Source organism: Mustelus asterias, chromosome 27 (assembly GCF_964213995.1).
Source record: "Mustelus asterias chromosome 27, sMusAst1.hap1.1, whole genome shotgun sequence".
Taxonomy (NCBI): Eukaryota; Metazoa; Chordata; class Chondrichthyes; order Carcharhiniformes; family Triakidae; genus Mustelus; species Mustelus asterias.
Window position 1 is genome coordinate 3,569,888 of NC_135827.1, and position 13,476 is coordinate 3,583,363.

The following is a 13,476-nucleotide window of genomic DNA, read 5'->3' on the forward strand; positions in this document are numbered from 1 at the left end:
TGTATATAAGGGGGACAGAACCTTAAAATTAGGACAAGACAATTTAGGCATGATGTCAGGAAGCACTTCTTCACAGAAAGGCGAGTAGAAATTTGGTCAATAAAAAATTTCACCCTTGGTATTGACAGATTTTATTAGGCAAAGGTATTAAGGATTACGGAACTGAGGCAGGTATTATGATCATGATCTAATTAAAGTTGCAACAAGCTCAAGGGTTTGAATGGCTCACTGTATTCAAAAGTGGCAAAAGTGGGGCGGCACGGTGACACAATGGTTAGCACTGCTACCTCACAGCGCCAGGGACCCGGGTTCTATTCCCTGCTTGGGTGACTGTCTGTGTGGAGTTTGCACATTCTCCCAATGTCTGCGAGGATTTCCTCCGAGTGTTCCGGTTCCCTCCCACAGTCCAAAGATTTGCAGGTTAGGCAGATTGGCCATGCTAAATTGCCCCTTAGTGTCAGGGGGACTAGCTAGGGTAAATGCATGGGGTTATGGAGATGGGGCCTGGAAGGGGAATGTGGCAGTGCAGACTCGATGAGCCGAATGGCACTGTAGTCTGCACTGCAAATACAGTGACGCATTCATCAGGATGTTGGAGATCTCAGACACTGTCTGTGTACTATGGTTTTAAAAGCATTTGAATCTTTCAACAGGGCTCCACGACGGGTTAATGTTTCCAATAGTGACTGTCAGTTAGGCAGACATAGTCACTGAGGCCGTTATTGATCTAGTTAATCTTCAGGTTCCATATTTTAGTTGTGAAACTGTCAGTTGACCCTTTCCACCCAGTCTCTGGTAGCGATCTGAAAGTATCTAGTTTGAAGCAAACACCTCTCAGTGCAGGAGACTTCTGCAGCTTATATCTGCTCTCAGCAAGTTGTGTCTCATCACAGACCTTCAACTTCAAAAAAACAGAAGAGACAACAAAAAAAAAAGCTGATCAGCAAACTTAGAAAAAGTCGCCCAGCACAATCCCTCAGAGATTGACATCATTCTCTGCTATCACAGGAACAATTTTTGACTCAAGATATTCACGCTTCACTGCTGCGTCAGCCTCTCACTGTTTTACAGAGGCCATCAATCCAGCTCATCCTCTCAAAGGCAAGAGGTCATCTTACTGAGTTTCAGTGGTAAGCCTCCATCCCACCCCTACTCCACTTATAAAGCAAGTTTTGGGTTGACAGTTTTGGCTGGGTATCTGCCTGGGCGATACATCATGTGACCACCCACCTGGTACCGCCCTGACCCCCAGCTCCTGCCATTTGTCTAGCCTCCGGGAGCACTGCCTTATGTAGCCAATTGGGAAGAGAACAACATCTGTAACTCAACTGAACTCATCTTGACTATTTCTGAAACTGCTTCCACCCCATCACTAATATCAACATCAACTTATAGTGGCCTGGTCGACTTGAGATGGAATCTTGGGTGTTGTTGAAAAAAAAGAGACATGCTGTCAAAACTTTTAATTTTGCATTTATCAGGACAGTTCACAAGAATATCAATAGTAAATGAACAGATGAGAATTGATAAGAATTTGAAAATCAAGACATTGCCTGACTGGGAGGCAATGTAAGATTAGTGAGGACAAAGTGATAGGGGAAAGGTACTTGCTGGGATGCCAGACATGGGCAGCAGAGCTTATGCAAAGTAGAAAGTGGGAGACAAGCCAGGAAAGTGATGGAATAGTCAAGAGGTAAAGAAAAAAGGCACTGATGAGCTGAGGCACAGGCAAAGTCAGGTGACCTTAAAGAGTTGGAAAAAGTTGGTTATAGTGAGAGTGTGAATATGACGTCAAAATCTCACCTCAGGATGAAATGAGACATAGGGTTGCGCGCAGACTTATTCAAGCATTTAAAGAAAAAGGAGAGCACAATTTTGTTTCTTATTCCTATCATTTTCCTCCCAGCTTTATTTTGCAACTGTGGTCAGGAGATGAATCTGACTCTTGGAAGCTCCATAATAATTCTGGAGTTGATAATCTGAACCAAACTCCAGTTTCTCCTCTTGGACATTGCATTTTCCACAGAGTTAACCACTATCCAGGCAACAACATTACAGGGTTAGCACTGGGAATACCACAGGAAACAGCACAGGGCTGTCCAGTACCATGCCACTCTGCTCCACAACACCAACCAACCTACCTCGACTGATGCGGCCCACGCACATGTTGTCGGGTGACACCACCTCCTGTTTAATGTAATACTCAGTCTGCAGTGAGTCCACGGGAGCATCGCGAGTAATCACAGCCTGATAATCCGCCTCGTATTTTAGAGAGAGCAACTCTTCCGAGCTGATCGGATGAAGAGTTTGGTAGGATTCTGTAATAAATCCGGGCTCAGAGTATTCAGAGGGAGGGACGCACTGAGCATGCTCACTGCCGTATCCTGTCAGGAGAGAGACTCAAATCAATGGGATAGAGACAATCTGGCAGAAGTGGAATCAGAAATGCAGCTAGCGTGAGGATAACAGACAAAGTGCAGCCCGTGGGTAATATTGATGTAGAGCAATTTCCTCCCCAAGTTCTGCAATTCTCCGTTTCCTCTCATCCTTTTGGGAAGATGTGGCCTTGTGTTGGTGCCCAGCAGGCACTACCCACAATGGCTCTTGATGGCATGCACTAATTGTTTATTCCATCCCAGGGACCTGTCTCTGTCCTTATCCTTTCCCAGCAGTGAAGGCCAGGGAAATCCTGGCTGAGTTTTCCTCTCCCTAACCCAGGATCACAGAGCTCACTGTTGCTCACCTGATGTGGAGATGCCGGCGTTGGACTGGGGTGGGCGCAGTAAGAAGTCTCACAACACCAGGTTCAAATCCAAGAGGTTTATTTGGAATCACGAGCTTTCTGAGTGCTGCTCCTTCATCAGGAGCCGCTCACCTGACGAAGGGGCAGCGCTCCAAAAGCTCGTCATTCCAAATAAACCTGTTGGACTTCAACCTGGTGTTGTGAGACTTCTTACTGTGTCGCTCACCTGCCATTGAACTGCAGGCTGGGTTCAACAATGTCAAATTGCCTTCATCCTGCATGGAGCAGGAATCTGTCAACCTACATGTGGCCTCAGCTCAAAGCCCTCACCCAGAACAGACCCCACATCCACACCTGAGCCCGTTACGCACATGTGGGAGGAAGCCTAGGCACTCTACTTGTCTCAGAGTTTGGTGACCGTGGACTTCTGGAAGTTCAGCAATAACTTACCCATGGAATAGGCAGAGAAAAGACTGCTCTCCGAGTAATTGGAAACCACCCCATTCACCACATACGGCTTAATATCTTCTTGGCATTCTGTTAGAAGTGGAAGTTGGACTGTTAGCAAATCTTTTATATATAAATCAACTTGAGACTATGTTGATCAATGCTAGTCTTTTATGCAGCCCAGTGACAACATCATATACCCCCAAGTCAGATACAGCATAGCCTAATGCAGAGTAAAACTCCCTCTACACTATCCCATCGAATACTCACAGGACAGATACAGTACAGGGTTAGATACAGAGTAAAGCTCCCTCTACACTGTTCCCATCAAACACTCCCAGGACAGGTACAGTATGGGGTTAAATACAGAGTAAAGCTCCCTCTACACTGTCCCCATCAAATACTCACAGGGCAGGTACAGCACAAAGTTAGATGCAGAGCAAAGCTGTGTGCGTGTGAATGAGTGAGAGTGCGTGCGTGTGTTGAGTGCACATTCACGCAAATTAGCAGCTGAACGTGATTATATATTCTCCAGCTGAAATCTGACTTTCGGCTGCATAAATAACAATTTTGCATATACTGCCCCCAGAGACATCAGCAGACAGTGTGAGCAGAGCGTTTGGAGGAAGCTTCAGCAGTGTAGGACATATTTTCACCATCACATGCCAGAGCAGCAGTCAGGAAAAATAAATAGCGTTTGAAAAGGAAATGCAAGAAATACACAGCAAGATTTTAACATACAAACATCTCATTATATTTAACCATATTTATCTTTTCAATACAGATGCAGGTCAAATAGGGCCTCAAAAAAGTAATCATGGCAGAGCTGTACACTCCTAATAGCAACAGTTCGTGCTTTTTGATTAATGCCAACACAAAGTATGCTAACTTGCTCTTTATAGCCAATGGACACAGAATCTGCCAACACTAGGTCATCATAGCTAGAAATAGCTCAGTGGAATGTTGCAGGATACCTTGGGGAAGGGCCTACAGCATAGCAGGTAAATATCCAATGGATATGCAATATATTGTAATAGAATTAACTCTGGGTGCTTCCAATATTTAAATTAAATCAGAAAACAGTTAAAAATCCCACAAGAATGATCCAACACTGAAGATGGAAAGGTTAATCCGTGCCTTACCTTTCTGAAGCTGTTCAAGGTGTTCCCACAGGATGTCACCCACAAAGTCAGGGGCCAGCTCCAGAAAGCTGTCCCTGCCCAGAGCACACAGACTGGCACCATTCATTCGGAACTGGTGGAAATCCACATTCTTCAAACTGAATTCATTTACTGCCCAGACTAACCAGTGAGTCACGTGCTCGTCCATCCATTGTCGTGGGTCTATGGGGAGACATAAGAAATGTGAGATGTTTGTGTATCCAACAGCAATCATTACGATCGTTAAAGTACAGGTCGGGCGTTACCAGCATTACTTATTCCCACAACACCACAGAGTTTCACAAAAGGTTGGTAGGGTTGCCATCTCCCCAGGATTCACCTGAAGTCTGAGAATTAATGATTAATCTCCTGGACACTGGCATGAGAAACGCCGGGAAAGTTATCAGAAGCACGTTAAAAAACATGGTGCGTTTTTCTTTTCATTTTCTTTCAACTCTTATTTATTAACATATTGGAGGGCTATTTGACTGGGTGGGGTGGTTGGAATACAAGCTGTGATGAAGCCTTTAGGTTAACATTTGCCATCACACAAACCAGCCTCCCATCCATTGACTCCCATCTACACTTCCCACTGCCTCGGCAAAGCAGCCAGCATAATTAAGGACCCCACAACCCCTTGCTCTCTTCCACCAGGAAAAAGATACAAAATTCTGAGGATATGTCCCAACTGACTCAAGAACAGCTTCTTCCCTGCTGCCATCAGACTTTTGAATGGACATACCTTGTATTAAGTTGATCCTTCTCGACACCTTAGCTATGACTGTAACTCTACATTCTGCACTCTATTCTTTTCTATGAAAGGTATGTTTTGTCTGTGTAGCGATCAAGAAATAATTCTTGTCACTGTATACTCATACATGTGACAATAATAAATCAAATTATTTCAGCAGAGAACCTAATTTGGGACCAGGTCACCTGCAGTCTTGCAGACACTGAAGGCAGCGGAGTTGATCAGTGATGGTTGGTCAATTTCTCCCACAGATAGTCTGGGCATCATTAGCTAACAGTTGTGCAAACTAACTCCCCAACTTAAGGTTGGTACCCATGTGACCACCTGCCGGTAGAAGGGGTTAATAATGCTTAAAGTTCAAAGTGGGCACAAATTTTTCCAATTGGTTACTTTAACAGTGGATGTAGCCCACTTGTTTGAAATTGATTAATCGGTCACTGCTAGCATGAAGATAAGACCAGAAATCCAGCACAGACATAATGGACTGAATGCCCTCTTTCCACATCCACATCCTAATTTTTCAATGGTTTTAAGTTCAACAGAATTTAGAAGTCAAGCCAGGCTTCCATCAGCTTCATCACAATCGAAGGAACTCAGGAGGGGCTGGCCAATACCGGCTATTTCCGGCATCGTAGGATGGGCAATAAACACCACCTGCACTCCAGGAATGAATTAAATAATGTCCCAAGCCCAATGCAAGTTAATGCAATGCCAAGATGGCAGGGAATTAGAATCAGAACATGATTGGTTTGATTATCCAACTTAAGCTGCAGACAACTTCCCCCAATCCACTTTCTTAATTCCAAACATAGATCCAACATCAGCTCTCGATTTTGGTCCAAATTCACAAACTTCACTGCTCGAATCAAGTGGCATGAATTTAAACAAATGGTGTAAGCATAAATTATTCCCTACCCCAGAAATGAGCTCCATCCACTTTTACCCTGGAAATGTCTGAGCAATATTCAAGAGATGTCCCTGATTAATACACAAAGGGTGATTCCCACCCCCCACCCTACCCCCATGTTGCTTGATTTTTGAAAGAGCTGGGTGCCACTTTTGAGGCAAAATGGAAATATAAAGTGGAGCTGAGTCCACGAAAAGATCAGCCATGATCTTATTGAATGGCGGAGCAGGCTCGAGGGGCCAGATGGCCTACTCCTGCTCCTAGTTCTTATGTTCTTATGCCAGTACTTGATAAGAATATAAAGGAACACCAACATTGCAGTGAATTGCAGTGTTTACCTTTTGGGATTCCCAGTCTCTGCTGTTCCCGAGTGAATTCACTAAACGTGGCCTTGAGGGCTTGAGACATCATTTTGTTGCTGCTGGGTGTCAGTAATGGTATATCCCCACATTCCAGATCTAAAAGGAATTTAGAAAAAGAAAGACATGTTATTCCAAAACCAGAAGTCAAAACACAATTTTTTTTTTGGATGTGTAGATGGACAAAAATATATTTAGATGACACATTAGTTGGGTACGGGACATGTCTACAAGATCCACTGCCAAGGAACAATCATTTTGGATTTGATGGCTTAATTGTGGGAGGTATTAGAAATAAACATCTGAAAACTGAGTTTCCATTGGCTGCCATTCACCGACAGAGCCTGTGAGGCACCTTTAGATGGCTCTGGGGAATGGAATTGTTGATCACCTTGGATTTCTGTTTAGGCTGATGCATCCAGAGCCATCTATCAATTTACAATAAAAACAAAAATACCATGGACACCAGAAATCTGAAGTAAAAACAGAAAGTGTGGAAAACACTCAGCAGGTCAGACAGCATCAGTGCAGAGTTAGGGACTAGAAACTTTACTTTTTCTCTCTCCACTCATCCTCCCTGACCTGAGTGTTTCCAGCATTTTCTGCTAGAATTTAGTGAACATCCATGGCCCTCTTATATCTTATCCAGGTGCGATTCTTCACATGCTTATTTTTCTCTTTATTGTTGGCATACTGCTGAATTACTAATATCAATATTAAACTTGAATCAGAGATTGTGGATGACAGCTCAACTATCAAACACTAGATTTATATCCTCAGTCCATTCAAACATGGGTGAGGAGGGTAAACCAGGAGCAAAGCAGAAACGTGGCAGTGAGAAGCGGCATTGCGCCACTTAGGAGTCAAAGTAATGAAGGACATAGTAAAGCTGGCAAATCCTGAGTCATATCAGCATGCAGTAACAGGCAATCTCCCCCAACCTGCATCAACTCAACCACAAACTCCCACCTTTAGTACCTAAAACTAGAATGGGTGAAAGCCAGAAATAACTCAGATTATCTGGTTGTGTACACACACACACACACCACCATTCACTGACTTATTATAATACAATTTTTCAGACCTGCAGCTTACACACTAAAATCTAAGCAATATACTATGGATTCTGGAGAAGTTACATTCAAATTGAAGGTTAATTCAGTTTCTCTCTCCACAGATGCTTCCAGACCTGCTGAGTTTATCCAGCACTTTCTATTTTTATGCCGCTTACACACTCTTAGCAAGGATTGGTTTGACATAGAGTATGTGCTACATGGTAAGTCACACAATGCAGGACAAAATCACAGTTCTCAATGTGCTTCTCATCTGGGAATTACAATCAATGTGGGATGGGAACAGGCACTCGGCGAGCAGCTGGCCCCAATCAAGTTAACGGTTAACACACTTCTTTTAAAGGCTTATTTCAGTCTGTAGCAATACCATTGGTGGGCCTCACCACATTATAATCTACAAATTAATTTTTCCAAACAATTAGATGGTAATTAGAATTCTCATTTCACAATCCTCTTCTCAATTGAATGAGATCCTGGCATTGATTGCCACTTGAGTCTGCCTATCATCGTCACACTTCTTAGGGTGGTTTTTGATAGAGACTGTTCAGTGAGTTGCTATGGATACAGGCAACGGCAGACCACAGTCAGCCCCTTTCCTGTTAGCAATTATTAACAGATCTAAATGAACACCAACAAACAAAATGTTTTAAACTCACATTAAAGGGAGGGACTCTGAAATACAACATGTCACCTTGCTGGAAGCTGAGGGATAAAGTTAGAGGAGCAGTGGACAGGAAAGGAGGGAGATATGGAGGAAGGGGACAAGGGTGGCAGAAGAGCAATGAGAGAGAGAAGGTCAGGAGTTGCTGGATTAAAAATTGAAGGAAACCAAAAGCGAGTTGGAAGGGTAGGTTAGAATCACAAAATGTAAATTCTCTCAGTGTCAGTAACTGAAAAAAATACACAACTCTGCATGTTTATTAGACTGTGAGTGTGCGCAGATCATCAGCAAATGCTCTTCGTCAGCCATGCCCCATATCAATAATAATAAAAAAGATTCTGCATAGTTAAAGGTCAAATACTGTGGATGCTGGAATCTGAAACAAAAACAGAAAAGGCTGGAAAATCTCTGCAGGTCGGACAGCATCTGTGGAGAGAGGGCTCTATTCTCTCTCCTCATATGCTGTCAGACCTGCTGAGATTTTCCAGCATTTTCAATTTGTGATTCTGCATAGTCTCTTGATGCCATAATTGGGACGAACATACCATCTGAATCTCTGCCAACTGCCCAGCAAACAATGGACAGTACTCATTGAATGCACATATTCTTTCCCGTGATTCATTGCATTGATGTTATTTAGAAGCTGGGTGAAGGATCCAAGCCCAAAGCTAATACCATGACTAAGTGACCTATTCACAACAAGCTTGGGCATTTGAGTCTGTCAACTGTCAGAAGGTGAGAAGCCCAAGGTTCTGCACACTTGCATGGTTCTGGCAGAGTATGATGCAGCAGGACACAGTGCAATGAGTCCGGGTGACTTATTAATCCGGGAGTCAATGGAAAGGTTAATTGGATGGCATGAATCATAGGCGATTGACCTACCTACACCGCTCTGCCCTGACATACTGAATTTCGCATCAGTGTATTAGATCATGCACTTTGGGTCCCATTGACTCCACCCCACACCAACAGGAAACCTGCAGCAAGGCTGCACCATCAGAGGGACCAGAAGATCCCAACCCTAGACATCGAGACAAGGTAGACAGAGAGCGAGAGGTAAGGTAAGGAGAAAGAGCAAGAGAGGAGGGAGGGTGAGAGAGAGGGGAGAAATAGTGAAGAAAGAGGAGAAATAGTGAAGAGAGAGGAGAGAGGGGAAGACAGAAAAAGGCTGGAGAGAGAGAGGGGCAGTAGGGCAGAGTGAGAGATCAAGTGGACAGAGGGGAATAAGAATGAGATTTTTTGGCAGATAAGAAGAATTTTTAATTTGTTCGAACAAGATTTATCTCTGAAACTGGTCAATGCTTACACAATTGGGGTTAATGGTAGCATTTTTTAAATTAGAAAAGTAAAGACACACAGGGCAGCTCCTCACCAGCAACCCCCTGATGAACCTCTCCCTGACCAATCTAATCCATCGTAGCCAGTAGCTCTTCTTCTGACTACAGTAACACTGCAATTTGGTATTTGAACAAATGTCAGCTAAAAGTACACTGATTAATCTTCGAACTCAGAGAGAACACAGATGATGAGTCAGGAGGCCTGGATGCTGCAGATTGCTGAGCTGCCGGTCATTCACCACTCACCCTCAAAGCAAAATAAATCCCAAACTTGGACATAATTACAGGAACGCAGATATTATGGACTGTCATGAGCTCTGCTGCTCTGCCTCGGAAAGCAGTCTTCTAAGCTAAGTCAAAGATGAGATCCTTCATCAATAACCACTATCACAGTTCAACATCCCAACACGATAGAGAACATTTGGTCCAATCCTAAATTAGGAAAATCCCAAATACAAATTCCACAACATGTTGTTAACAATATGAACTCGTGCAGGTCTCTTTCCACAAAATCACAATACAATGGCCATTGGTTTGATTGCATGCTTTTATTCATTCATGGAATGTGGGCAATGCTGGCTAGGCCAGCATTTATTGCCTTTCCCTAATTGCCCTTGAACTTGTTAGGCTACTTCAGGGGGCATTTAAGAGTCAACTACATTACAGTGGATCTGGAGTCACATGTAGGCCAGACTGGGTAAGGACAGCAGATTTCCTTCCCGAAAGGACATGAGTGAGCTAGACAGGATTGACAATGGTTTCATGGTCATCATTAACTTTTAATTCCAGATTTTTCTTTATTGAATTCAAACCTGGGTCCCCAGAGCAATACCCTGAATCTTTGGTCCAATGACCATACCAGTATGCCACTGCCTCCCCACACACATTTCATTTCTATAAACCTCTGGAATCGCAGCCCCGCCCCATCCTGCAAACATCTGGTGTTGGCCCTGTCCAGTCTTAATTGACACCTGAACCCTCAGCTTTGTCCACTTGCAGAAACATCTGGATTTATGGTGTTGTCCACTCCAGCTAACAGCTGTAGCCTGACCAAGCATGGACATTCCGTGGTGAAGGATTTGTTTCCTTTGTTGGGAGCCAATCAATGTCAAACTATCAACAGATACTGACTACTTGGATGGTCTTGTTCAACAGAGACAATTCTGCTGGCCGCCTGTTTGCTCAGAGCTGGACAGGTACCAACTGATAGCGAAGTGGTCAAACAGTGTCGGATGTGTTCAAAGGAAATTATTGTAAAGGGACAACTTCACAACAGAATGCAAAAATCTCAACAACTAAATCATTTATCAAGTTCAGCAGGGAAAAACTGTTCTGATGCATATGTTCATCCCCAGAGAAATGTTAGTGGGTAATTTTAATGAGAGATGAACGAGGGGGAGGGGTGACGCAATGATGGTTAATGTGTATAAACTGAACATGCCAGAGCCTTCAGACACAAACCAGAATCTCTGCTCAAAGCACAGCCCTTTGGATCACAGTCTCTCTCTCCAAAGCTATTGGGAGAAAAACTGGGCATATTTCCTCCTTGCCCACTGAAGAAAACTATTCAATTTCACAAAACATGCAAGATCGATCAGAGCTCCAACTGTTACTAGGAGTAGACATAGCTGGGTTCCAGGTCTTGATTGGCTAGCTGTAAGAAAACAGAGGGTGGTGGTTGATGGGAAATATTCATCCTGGAGTTCAGTTACGAGTGGTGTACCGCAAGGATCTGTTTTGGGGCCACTGCTGTTTGTCATTTTTATTAATGACCTGGATGAGAGCGTGGAAGGATGGATTTAGTAAATTTGCGGATGACACTAAAGTCGGTGGAGTTGTAGACAGTGCGGAGGGAAGTGGCAGGTTACAGAGGGACATAGATAAGCTGCAGAGTTGGGCTGAGAGGTGGCAAATGGAGTTTAATGCGGAAAAGTGTGAGGTGATTCACTTTGGAAGGAGTAACAGGAATACAGAGTACTGGGCTAATGGTAAGATACTTGGTAGTGTGGATGAACAGAGGGATCTGGGTGTCCATGTGCATAGATCCCTGAAAGTTGGCACCCAGGTTGGTAGGGTTGTTAAGAAGGCGTACGGTGTGTTAGCTTTTATTGGTAGAGGGATTGAGTTTCGGAGCCAGGAGGTCATGCTGCAACTGTACAAAACTCTGATGCGGCCACACTTGGAGTGTTCCGTACAGTTCTGGTCGCCACATTATAGGAAAGATGTGGAAGTGTTGGAAAGGGTGCAGAGGAGATTTACCAGGATGTTGCCTGGTATGGTGGGAAAATCGTATGAGGAAAGGCTGAGGGGCTTGAGGTTGTTTTCATTAGAGAGAAGAAGGTTAAGAGGTGACTTAATAGAGGCATACAAGATGATCAGAGGATTAGATAGGGTGTATAGTGAGAGCCTTTTTCCTCGGATGGTGATGGCTAGCACGAGGGGACATAGCTTTAAATTGAGGGGTGAGAGATATAGGACAGATGTTAGAGGTAGGTTCTTTACTCAGAGAGTAGTAAGGGCGTGGAATGCCCTGCCTGCAGCAGTAGTGGACTCGTCAACATTAAGAGCATTCAAATGGTTATTGGATAAACATATGGATGATATTGGAATAGTGTAGATTAGAGGGGCTTCAGATTGGTTCCATTGGTCGGCGCAACATCGAGGGCCGAAGGGCCTGTACTGCATTGTAATGTTCTATGTTCTATGATAAAAGCAGACAGGACAGAGTACCTGATCGTACCAAGAATGGACAGTGCAAAGCTCCAGATCTGGCAGAAGTGGACAGTACAGAGCTCCAGATGTTACCGAGAGTGGACTGTACAGAGCTCCAGAAGTGGCAGGAGTGGACAGTGCAGAACTCCAGTCGGTACCAGGAAGGCACAGTGCAGAGCTCCAGAAGTGACAGGATTGGACAGTACAAAACTTCATACGTGGAAGGAATGGACAGTACAGATCTCTAAATGTGAGAGTGGATCATGCAGAACTCCAGATGTTACCAGGAATGGACAGTGCAGAGCTCCAGATGTTACCAAGAGTGGACTGTACAGAGCTCCAGATGTGACAGGAGTGGACAGTTCGGAGCTCCAGATGTTACAGAGAGTGGACAGTACAGAGCTCCAGGTGTGACAGGAGTTGACAATGCAGCGCTCCAGATGTTACTAGAAGTGGACAGTGCAGAGCTCCAGATGTTACCAGGAGTGGACAGTGCAGAGCTCCAGATGTTATCGAGCGTGGTCAATGCCGAACTCCAGAGGTGACAGGAGTGAAGAGTACAGAGGTCTAGATGTTATTGGCAGTGGATAGGTTCAAACTTACATGCTAACAGGAGTGGACAGGGCACGGCTTTTGCTATTAACAAGTTAGGACTTGCTACGTCAGCTTTAAATGATAATGTTGTCCAAGCGACCTGTTTCCTGAATGTTTACAGCAGTTTGTGTTAAAGGATTTAACACAAAAATAAAATAATTTCCCTCATAGATTTCCCACTGTATACTAGAAATTACTTAAGAAACTTTACAGTTTTGCAAAGTCTCTGGGTGACAGGAATATGCTGCCTGACTATTTCTGTGTTTACAGTGTTGCAGTCAGAGCTATCCCAGTTCACTCATGTGAAACAACATGGCAAGAGTTATCAGTGCGTCATTCCTTTCCCTATCACTCCGTGCACTCTACACTGATTGAAGGTCTGAAATTATCACTACATGATTCCTTACCAATAAACATTTTGCACATTTCTCAATATCCCAAGTATTTTCCTGAAATCCTTATAGGAAACCTAAGTTCTGTACAAAGATGTGAGGACATGCCAACCAAGTGAAGTAGCATAAAGTTACCAGACATTGTGGCCACATCTGATAGGGGGTGTGCAGGACTGATTCCCCCCAGCCACCCCCAGCAATCAATTCCTTTCGAAGAGAATGATTATTGTTTTCTGATATAAACAAGACCTGTTCTACTGTCTCTGGCTTAAAGGGTCTTTGTTCAGCCTCACAGTATGAAGCACATCCCCACCCCAAGGGACAATCTCCCTCCCCAAAC

At 44.0% G+C, this 13,476-nt stretch overlaps 1 protein-coding gene across 4 annotated transcripts in view; it reads right to left on the reverse strand.

Annotated features, from left to right (window-relative positions):
• Positions 1 to 13,476, reverse strand: part of ets1 (v-ets avian erythroblastosis virus E26 oncogene homolog 1) — a 99,035-nt gene that overhangs the window by 22,384 nt on the left and 63,175 nt on the right. For 3 of the 4 annotated variants that reach the window (XM_078199247.1, XM_078199246.1, XM_078199245.1), the window contains 4 exons: positions 6,347 to 6,466; positions 4,333 to 4,533; positions 3,194 to 3,280; positions 2,142 to 2,384 (listed from right to left, as the gene is read on the reverse strand). In XM_078199247.1, the coding sequence (XP_078055373.1) occupies positions 2,142 to 2,384; positions 3,194 to 3,280; positions 4,333 to 4,533; positions 6,347 to 6,466 (651 nt within the window). The remainder of the gene's footprint in view (positions 1 to 2,141; positions 2,385 to 3,193; positions 3,281 to 4,332; positions 4,534 to 6,346; positions 6,467 to 13,476) is intronic. The other variant, XM_078199248.1, reaches the window with a different exon arrangement.